The 11269-nt window shown below is 35.5% G+C and overlaps 1 protein-coding gene across 7 annotated transcripts in view; it reads left to right on the top strand.

Annotated features, from left to right (window-relative positions):
* Nucleotides 1-11269, top strand: part of msh3 (mutS homolog 3) — an 83118-nt gene that overhangs the window by 53721 nt on the left and 18128 nt on the right. For all 7 annotated transcript variants that reach the window (XR_010003556.1, XM_062972291.1, XM_062972296.1 and 4 more), the window contains 5 exons: nt 751-883; nt 1251-1438; nt 3566-3734; nt 6749-6813; nt 10476-10592. Coding sequence is in view for 6 of the 7 variants with exons in the window: in XM_062972291.1 (XP_062828361.1) it covers nt 751-883; nt 1251-1438; nt 3566-3734; nt 6749-6813; nt 10476-10592 (672 nt within the window). In the remaining variant the exon portion in view is untranslated. The remainder of the gene's footprint in view (nt 1-750; nt 884-1250; nt 1439-3565; nt 3735-6748; nt 6814-10475; nt 10593-11269) is intronic.

Below are 11269 nucleotides of genomic sequence, written 5' to 3'. Positions count from 1 at the left end.
AATCTAATCTTACTGCATTTAATGCTGCTTTCTAAATCAATAGGAAGGAATTTGAGAGATTGTATATCATGGAAAAGCTTATATTGTGGCTAGATCCACAGCCAGTGAAGCAAATAAGCTAAACCTTTCCATTATTTTTTTATTTTTGCACTATATTTGCTTGTTTAAGTGGCCATAAATCCTTTCCTCAAATTATAACCAAGCACTGCATTACATATATAAGGATGATAAACGTTTTCAAGAGATGAGTAACTCTTTGGCTTTTTGCATAAAAAGAACAACGTAATGTATCTGTTTTGCAGAAATGTTGTCCTATATTATTGTTTAATAGAGACAAAAATTGACCCTCCTTCAGGACCAGAAGTACAAAATATGTAGCTCTTCATACACTGGTGTTTTGATTCAGCTCTGATCACCATGGCAGGTAGACGTAGAGTGACAATCCCACGACACTTGGAGCTTCAAAATGTGACCTTCCCTTCTCTGTCCAGGTCCATAAAATATGTAAATCACAAGAGAGTGTGGTGTCAGAATCATACTGAGTTCATTTTATTCCTTGTACATTGTATGGATTGTTTTCTGATCTTTTAAGAATATCGTTGCCATGCTTTTCAGTGTTTAGGCATATCACTCTTGCCTTAAGTAATCTTGACTTCTTTTTGTATATCTCACTAAATATTTGGCAAAGTATTAGTTTCCTACTGTCCTGCAAAGAACACTGAAAGTTCAGTTAGAAACATTTTTTTACAGTGAAATTAATTCCCGACTTGATGCAGTATCTGAGGTCCTCATGTCTGAATCAAGTGTCCTTATTCAAATCAAGACTCTTCTGCACAAAATGCCAGATGTTGAGAGAGGAATCTGCAGTATTTATCACAAAAAGGTAATTAAAGTATATATTATTGTCATATTCCATACTCAGTATATGAGCTTTGTAGTGGAAAACTGTATTGTAATTTACTATAGTTAGCGTTATCCATTGAAAACATCTTAGACAAAGACAAAACATAGCTTTTTTGGGGTCTCTGCTGGGCAGGGTACATTAGAATCAATATATCAGCATCAAACGAAGTATAATATTCTTGATGACCTAATTTATTCAAATGACACTTATTTAATTATATCACAGGTACACATGTTCCCTGTGTAGGATGGATATTTTGCATTGAATGTTCAGGATTAGGGAAATTGTTAATGAGCTTTTGTTTTAAAAATGTTAACTTTGACGTTATAATTGTTTCTACTTTCAGTGTTCCACTCAAGAGTTCTTTCTAATAGTTAGCACACTCTCTCAGTTAGAAGCTTCAATCACAGCACTGGTTCCAGCTATACAAACTCAGGTGCAAGCAGCATTATTGCGTAAGAATCTCTTGGAAATTTCTGATTTGCTTTCTCCAGTGAAAAAGTATTTAAGCATACTTAATGAAGAAGCAGCAAAGTAAGTAAACTTGAGTTTGTGGTTACTTATTTGGTATTATATAATAATGGTGCATCTTTGTTAAATGGTAGATTTAACTAGGGTTTTGCAATCCCCTCTCCCCTCAGTGTTATCCCCAAAAGTGACACTGTATTGACACTCCCTTGCCTTTTACTGTTTTCAGGGAAGGAACAATAGAGTATCAATAAGGGAGGGGAGTTTGCCTCTCAATCCACTAACTTTAAACACCATCGACATGGTATATGGGAGGAGAAGACAAGGTCAAAGTAAAGAGAATACAAGGAACAGTAATGAGATTTTTAAAAAAGGATACATTAAAGCTGTGTGAATTCAGTTGCAAGCAGATCTAATGAGCCGAATCTTTTCGTCTGTATGCTTTAAAACGAATGCAAAACAAATGCTTTCCCCCTAACATACGTGTTTTAAATAATTTTATTAACATTTAAAATACAAATTAAAAATATACCAAACATACACAAACAAACTAACATTATAAGAATACGTGAAGAAAAGGACATCTTCAAAGGAAACAAAAAACACAACAAACATTGCATAATCGAATACTAATTTATATAAAATGACTTCAAATCTTTTTTGCGGTTATGTATATGTGTGTGTACATAAATATGTTCTATTCAATACTGCATGTCTAGGTTTTAAAGTATTTTGATGTGTCTTATGTTGTTTTATATTTTTATTGTTACATTATTTTTAATTCATGGATCATGTTTTTAATCTATGTTGTAGCTGGGCCCGTCTCCCTTTGGGGAGATGGATGCAGGATATAAAAATAAAGTTGTTGTTGTTGTTGTTGTTGTTGTTGTTGTTATTATTATTATTATTATATAGTCCTCCTTCTGTCTAAAAATTAAATGTTACACTTCTTTTAATAATGAACTCATAGAACGAAAACAGAATGGATTCTGTGCTGTTTCGCACAGCAATCATCAGTTCACTTTCATTTCTTTCTCAAAAACTACATTCTTGTCTAGGGCAAGCATGCGTTGATTTATAGGGACAACATGATTATCAAAGCTCACATAAACAGACAAGGAGAAACATGGTTGTATCTTGTGTGATGCAATGGTTTGATTGGAGGAGACTGATTTAAGGAGACTTCAATCAATCAATCAGAGGAGAATAACTGAAGAGTCAGCCAAATCTGTCAGGCCAATTGGCTAAGCAGATAGAGCCTAGTTCAGGGCGATCGGGCTCTGAATTCCCTAGTATTCCAAATGATAGAGAATAGGTTTGGCACTCACCTCACAGGAGAATCACAAACTACCTTGACTTATATTCATATTTTGGATGGAGGGACAATGGTTTTTGATGCTTTCATGATAAGTTTGCTCAGGGTGATTTGCTGTGCATTTCCTCCAGTGGTGATATTGTCCAAGGTGTTAAGAAAAATCATGGCTAGAATATGATATTTATAAAACACCAACTTTGAGGTTTTGAAGTAGTAGTGACGTGTGATTACATTAGTTTTGAAGGAAGTAGAATAATAAGGGATAATAACCATAAGATAATGGGAGGTTTGTCATTTTTATAGTTGTTTAATTGTAGTGTTTAGTTGTATAATTGTGTCAATTTTAAATACTTATTACATATTTGTTTATATGTTTAATTTTGTTTTCTGAAATAAAAATTAGATTAAAAAAGAAATATTTGTAAAATTTGACTGTAATACCTGAAAACAAGACACAACATTTCTCTTTAATTTGGTTTAGTTATACACTTCAAAATGGGTAGTTTGAAATTATGTTAAATTTGAATGTTTATGGATTTTTAAAGTGTATATGTTAAAATTGTAATCATATTGTTTTATATTCAGTATTATTGGTATCAGTATTATTAAGCTTACCACAGATAATATGTATACTTAAAGTTTGCAAAATACAGAAGTTAAAACCAGTTTATAACATAATTGATGTGTTTTATATACTTTTATATTTACTAGTCCTTTTTATTTTTATTTACATATATAAACAACCTACAGTGAAACAGAACATAAAACAATGAACATTTTACAAACACATTTATTAGTCTTTATAAGTATATTTTTTAGTATAAATTTATAAGTGAAAATAGTAAGTAGAACTTTTTAAATTGTGTTTCTGTAATTAGATCTGGAGACAAAACCCAACTGTTCAAGGATCTCCAAGATTTTCCTTTAATAAGGTCAAGGAAGGATGAGATTCAGGCAGTACTCTATCAAATCCAGATGCATCTTCAGGATATACGAAAAATATTGAAATGTTCATTTGCTGGTTATGTAACAGTATCAGGACAAGAGGTAACATGATTATTAGCCTCATTGTTTTATTCTTTTTGGGTCTGCCAGTATTTACAAATTTTATCAAGCCCCGCTCGTTCGAGCCTCCGTGCAATCCAAGCAGGTGAACGGGGAGGGCCGCAAAGGCCTTCCCCGTTCACCTGCTCGCTGGCGTGCGTGTTGCTAGGTAGATAGCAAGCTACCTAGCAACATGCACGGGGCGCTCGCCCCTTGGGAGGTGGCCCCTGCGTGTTGCTAGGTAGGTAGTAAGCTACCTAGCAACACGCAGGGGTCACCTCCCAAGGGGCGAGCGCCCCATGCGTGTTGCTAGGTAGCTTGCTTTCTACCTAGCAACACGCATGTCCGACTCCTTCGCCACGCAGGGCACCAGTGTTGCCGGGCCCGGCGTGACTAAGGAGCCGAGGCACGGGCGGGCAGGTGGGTGAACGGGGAGGGCTTTTGCCACTCAATGGAGGTCTCCCCTCCGCTGGAAGGCAGCATGGATCCGGAGGGGTGCAAACTCCTCCGGATTCATGCTGCCTCCCAACCGAGAGGTCTCCCCTCCGCTGGAAGGCAGCATGGATCCGGAGGGGTGCAAACTCCTCCGGATTCATGCTGCCTCCCAACCGAGAGGTCTCCCCTCCGCTGGAAGGCAGCATGGATCCGGAGGGGTGCAAACTCCTCCGGATTCACGATGCCTCCCAACCGAGAGGTCTCCCCTCCGCTGGAAGGCAGCATGCATTCGGAGGGGCTGCAGGCTCCTCCGGATTCATGCTGCCTCCCAATGGAGAGGCCTGGTAATCCGAGTCATCCGGTTGACCGAGCTTAGGTCCGCCCGTTTGACTCGGACTACCGGGGTTCTACTGTAGTTCTACTTTTTTCCCTATAGTATTTTGCTTTTAGTCATCATAAACTTACATGAAATAAACAAATTCTGTCAAAATATCTATCCGTGAAACCATGTTTGTTAAATACTCCACTGTTGTGAGGAGTCATTGTTGAGAGAAAAACAGTTTGTGCTGATTTTAACTGCATCTTAATAAATGGTTGTATATTATCTGCATAGAGGTTAAAGGAGGATAAGAAACATCAAAATACCAAATACCCAAGGAACAATATGAAAATATATGTAAAAGTGCTTATCAAGAAGTTTTAAATACTATTCCAAGACTTATCTAATGAATTAAATCACATACATATTTTTGTGTAATATGTTACTTTGTTGTTAATTTTTGTTATTCAGTTCAAAGATGGAATAAGTTAATTGATTCACTAATTTTCTATCTTCTTTTAAAACCTATTCCTGGATGCAAAACACCACAGTCCAATCTTGTTTGCTCTTTGGTTACCCTTGAAAAGGGTTTTAATAACAGAAGATAATCTCTTTATATAGAACTGTATTTAATATCTTGGATTAGAATGATAGCAATACAGTGATGTTTTGAAGTTAATGGAATCATACTGCTTACATGTGGACACTTCACTAAGAATTTCAAAGAATAGGTATGGGGTTTGTAATTGAGATACTTGGAAAATCAGTATAGCAAATTAATATGGTAATTAAAATTGCCAATAATCTAAGCATTTGCTAACCATAAAATTATATCCTTTGTCAAACTTACTTTAAAAAAGATGAGAACATACATCTTTATTTTATTTGCATTCCAATTAAATGCTCCAGTAGGGCAAGCAATAGGAGCCAGTATGGTTTGAGCATTGGCTAATGAGGCCAGGATTCAGATCTGTACTGAACCATGGAAACTCACTTAGTAATCATGGACAAAGCACCCTCTCTCAGTCTTAGAGGAAGGTCTCTACTGAACAAATCCTGCCCAAAACCCCCATGATAAATTCATTTTAGGGCTACCATAGGTCAGACATGACTTGAAGACACACAACAACATCAGCAAAGGACAAACAATAGTGAAGATTACCATCTTTGCTAGCAGAAGGCTCCAAAAATCACACAAAGCTGTAATTTTCTTCTATCTACAGCACATCTACAGTATATGGTATCAAGAGAAATTTTAACACATTTTCCTTGTAGAAGCGTTATTTTGTTTTGATACTATATTACCTGCCAGGCATTTAGGATGAGTAATCGACCAAATTTTGAAGTTGACAGACTATTCATTTTTGTTTGTATCCCTCATTTCTTTGTAAAGAACCTGTGATTGGAATACTATTAAAATTGTAATTATAAGTCCACAGAGGGAAAAAATGTCAAAAATTCAATAACTGAACATTTGTCATATTTGTCTGCCCCCTGGAAGCTTACATGAATACATTTATTTTTAGCTCTCAACCAGATGTGAATGGGGAGGGAAATGGTTGCATTTCCATTGGGAAGGCATCCCAGAGCCAGGGTCCACCACATAGAATAGAGACTGTAAGGGTACCCAAAAAGAGCTGTTTTAACTTTTAATCTTGTTGTAACCTGCCTTGGGTCATGTCATCAAGTAAAACACAAGATATCTTACTTTCAGATAAGTTTTGATTTGGTCTGAAAATTGTTTGTCTCCTCTGATAGTCAATGCATTGGCTATTTTATTTGCTCTTTTTATTGTGTTTATTGCTGTTATTTTGTTTGAAGTTGGTCTCAGCAGTGTTTTGTCATAAGCTACTTTGAGGTAAAAAAACACTTTTAAAAAACCCAACTTCCATAGCATCTCCTACACTGGGAAACCCGCTACTGATGCACATACAGGAATGTGGCATGTTGCCAATTCCCCCTCTTCTTGGACATAAGTAATAACTCAGTAGTAAAATATTTGTTTTGCATGCATCGGAATCCAGATTAAGTGCTTGTCATCTTTGTGTAGCATTGGAAAAATTCTGAAATTATGGGGAACTGATGGTCCACCATGGCAGATGTTGGACTTCTAGGTCTGTGATTCTCTGATGGGTTATGTTATAGGCAAGAAATACTGGTATCTGAAGAAGTAGACTCTGGCTCATCAAAACATATTGCACAGTGCCTTTGTTAATCCTTTGGATGTTCTAACTGTCTGCCTCATATTTATTTGACATTTTAGTTTCAGATTGAAGTTAAGAACTCGCTTGTGTTTTCTGTACCATCTGACTGGATTCAAGTTAGCAGGTATGGAGAAATAAATTCTTAATCCCCTCCCCATTTTATTACTGTAATTAATTAAGTTCATTTTCAAGAAAAGATCTCAAAATCCTAAATAGTGCTATAAAATGTAAAAAAAATCTCAAATAAATATAGAATAGTTTATTTCCCAGCCTTTCCTAGTTTATGAGAAAGGTTTCAAGGTCCAGTGGAGTTGGGTTCCTAATTGCATGTGAATGTGATTAGAAGCTGACTTTAGACTTCAAGTTTAAAATGGGAAGTAAGGGTGCACTGGTGGTGAAGTGTATGTGTATAACTTCACCTTCTTGGGCAAACTCAGTTGCTGCGTAATGTCTCACTATATTTGTTCAAAGTTATTATTAAAAAAATAAGATGTATATTTGGATGTCTTGATTATCATTATTTTAGTGAGTGCATCTTTCAACTTTAATGCATCTTTTATTTGTTTTACATTGTTCTTCATACAATAACGAGAGATAAAACTTATTTTTAGCTTAAATTAAATTAGGTTGGATAAACCGATTAGCATTCTCTTTCCATCTTCCTATTATTTATTATTTAAACACTGTGCTAAGTTCCTTAAAAAGAAGTTTTGTCAACATTTACACAAAAGTCCCATTGATTTCTGTGGGATTTAGTTCTAGAATGACTGTTTTAAAATGCAATATGTTCTCACAATTGTTGTTTTGATGATTAGTTGGGCATCCCTGAACTTGCTTTAATACTTGGGGTTACAAAGATGTTAGGAATTACACTTCGATGATTATTCATTTATTTTATTCATTTATATCTTGCGTTTGCCTAATAGTGGAACTCAAAGCAGTTTACAAGTCATTAAAACATTAAAGATTAAAATCTGTAAAAATTAGTAAGACATATGTTATTTCAAACAATGAAACATTTTATAAAGTTGAAATCTTAGTAATTCATTTTAAAACCACATTAAAATCAACAGAACATCAGAGTACACTATCAGAAGCACATCAGTCAATTCCTGAAAGTCTGATGGAATAAGAATACTTTTCCTTGTTAAGGAAGGAGAGCAGAGAGGAAGCCATTCTAGCCTCCTTAGGAAGAGAGTTTCAAACTTAGGAAGCAAAAAAAAAAAAAAAAAGCCCTGTATGAGAAGACACATAGGACTTTTAAAATCATTACCAACACTTTGAACTGTGTTTTCTGGAGAAGAGTTGCAGCTCGTGGAGCTGTTATAACAAGGCAGTTCTGCTTTCTTGCCTAGTTAACAATCTGGTTGTAGATCTTCAAACCAGCTGAAGTTTCTGAGCACTTTTCAAAGACAGCTCCACATAGAAGCATATTGCAATAATCCAAATGGGATGTAACCAAAGCATCTGTTATTATGGCTGAATCAGACCTCTGTAGGAATTGGCAAAGTTTGCGCTCCAGCAAATGCACTCTTCGTTGCCACTGAAATCTTAGCTTTTAGGCTCAGTACTAAATCCAGGAGTTCCCCCTGCATCTTTAGGAGAATGTAATTGCCTACCATAGACTGAATCCCTATTCCCAAATCTGTCTCAACAGATATGTTACCATATACTTTTTTGTGTAGCTATTAAAACAATGCTGTTGAAGTGGATTAGGACCATGGGTTATGCTAGTATTTTTTAGAATCAGACTCCTAGTTCTGTACTAGAATCATAGAATCATAGAATAGTAGAGTTGGAAGAGACCTCAAGGGCCATCTAGTCCAACCCCCCGCTAAGAAGCAGGAATGGGATGTCAGTTCTTGAAAGTGGTCTTTTTATTCTACTTTATAATGGGATGTCAGTTCTTGAAAGTGGTCTTTTTATTCTACTATTTTCTTCCATAACCCCCAGTGGGTTGAGTCAAGAGGCTTAATTTGACTCCTGGAAGGCAGCCCTGATGAGAGCGCACTTTCTTCATTATAATTATAGTTTATAGTGATTTGCAATGAAAGAATAATGGGATATTCACTTCAAAATGCTACCATATAATCATGTAAAGGGAACTTTTTTTACACATTGTCAGTTTCTTTTGATACTGAAAGAGTTTAATAATGACCTTGAATACTTTATCCCCCCCCCCAATGGTATTTCTCTAGAAATCCACAATCTCTCAATTCGCATTGCTTTGAAAAATCTCATATAATAGCTTTCCGAAAATATCATTCTGTAATAACTGAATATGTAACATAGGTATCCCAAATCATTGATAATTTTTATTTTTAAAGCATTTAATATATACCTAATATAATGTTGCCCATGGATGACATTGTCCGTCATATTTTCCAAATAGCAAAATAAATAAATAGCCCTCTGAAGACCTGAACTGGGATCTAAACTCTATTACATACTCTTTTGAACTCACTATTTTATACTCCAGTATCCAATTCATGGAAGGCAGACAGACATGGGTCCCATCTACTCAGCCATATAATCTAAGTTTAACTGCATCGTGTGAGTCTACACTGAGCATATAATTTAGTTTTAAGCTGCATTATATGGCAATGTAGATGGGGCCATGGTTTGCGGAGCAAGTAATTTGGCCAAGAAGCTTAGTATAAGGCAGGGATGGAGAGTGATACCTAAATATCAGATTACATATTTGATCCCACAAATCACAGCAAAACATCCATTCCACAGAATGTAAACTGGCAACATGTAAACAAATGTATCAGCAAAATTTCCTGCATACAACACCATCACTTCCCATTACACATATAAACTGTAGCCAAAATATACCACTCACGTACACAAAAAACAATCCTCAAGTGAAAAACATAGAACACATTTTAAACAACCATACTCCAATAGAAAGTCATTTTATTCAGATTTTACAAATTCTAACTTTCATTTCTCCACTGTGATTTCTTCAAGGTAAAAATTCTTTGTTGTTTAGCAAAATATTTAAAGCTGAACATTTGACCTTGCAGTTTATTATGAAAAACATTTTAATGTTTTCTTTGTAGAATGCTTCTTGGCAGCTACATACCTTTGCTCACCATGAAGACTGATAGAATTGACAGTTAAATACCATAGCTAAAGTACCTTTCCTTTTAAAATCTATATTTAAAGCACACAGAGAATTTTGTCTGATCTGTATTATTCTCTCTAATGTGGATAACCTTAGGGTCCTTATCCCATTTAAATGTGTTCTGCATTGTCTTGTTGTCTAGCATGTGGTACAAATACAATGTCTAGCATAAGTAAAAGAAGTAATGAGCAGATAAGAGCATCAATTATTTTATCAAAGTTGATTTCACTTCAAATAATAATTCACATAATATTTTTTCCTGTATGAAATTTCCACTGTGTAGGAAACATTTATTTATTTATTAGTTTGCCACCTTTCTCCAGGACGGGCCTAAGGCAGTCCACATCATATTTAAAAACATACATACATACATACATACATACATACATACATACATACAATTAAAAACTGTAACAAAACAAGTAATAGAGGTTCAACCTTTCATATTATTACACATTAAAAGGTACAATCATTCTAAAATTCCCCGTATCCGTAAGCGCCTGGCTTCAGTTAAAAGCTGTTTCAAATAGGAATATAACGTGTGACCATTCCCAAGAAAAAATGTTCATGTGTATACATGAGTGATTGCTTAGTAACCTGTGTAGCATGAATGATTGCTTAGTAACCTTCATTTCATATTTGGTTTTCTTTTCTAGCACAAAAGCTGTCAGCCGTTTTCACACTCCTTTTATTGTAGAAAATTACAGGCATCTGAATCAACTACGTGAGCAGCTAGTCCTTGACTGCAATGCAGAGTGGCTACGCTTCTTAGAGTAAGTTTAGAAATTATAATAATAATAATACTTTATTCTTATATCCCGCTCCATCTCTCCAAGGGGACTCGGGGCGGCTTACAAAGGGATCAAGCCCAACAGTGTAATAAAATACAACAGTAAAAACAAGTCCAAACACCACAATAAATAAATCAGAATAAAACACAGCAACAACAATTTTAAACGTGTTCAATGACCCGAAGCATATATATATATATATATATATATATATCTCTGTTAAATTAAAGCTCAAAGTGGATTTCAAAACATAAGTTGAATTGGAGTGTTGTGGGTTTTGGGCTGTATAGCTGTGTTCTAGCAGCATGTTTATATACCGGGTCCTAGAGAAGTGCACTTGGAAAGGACCAGACGCAGAGCTTTTTCTATTTCTGCCCCTGCCTTATGGAATGCCTTGCCGCACTATATGAGAGCCATGCGTGAGTTAGGGCCTTTTACCCTAGCACTCAAGACCTGGCTCTTTACTAGAGCTTTTGATCTAGGTTAATTTTATCAATATTTGTATGTATGTATTTTTATCCTTTACAATTTTATATTGTAAATTGCCTAGAGCATCGTGGATGGAGGGCGATTAATAAGTAATTAAATGATGATGATGATGATGTCCTGACATTTTGTAGCTGGCATCTTCAGAGGATGGTAGTCAAGCAAGTGGAGTC

The sequence above is a fragment of the Anolis carolinensis genome, chromosome 2 (genome assembly GCF_035594765.1).
Source record: "Anolis carolinensis isolate JA03-04 chromosome 2, rAnoCar3.1.pri, whole genome shotgun sequence".
Taxonomy (NCBI): domain Eukaryota; kingdom Metazoa; phylum Chordata; class Lepidosauria; order Squamata; family Dactyloidae; genus Anolis; species Anolis carolinensis.
Note: the sequence above shows the minus strand (reverse complement) of the source record. Positions and strands in the feature narration are given on the sequence as shown.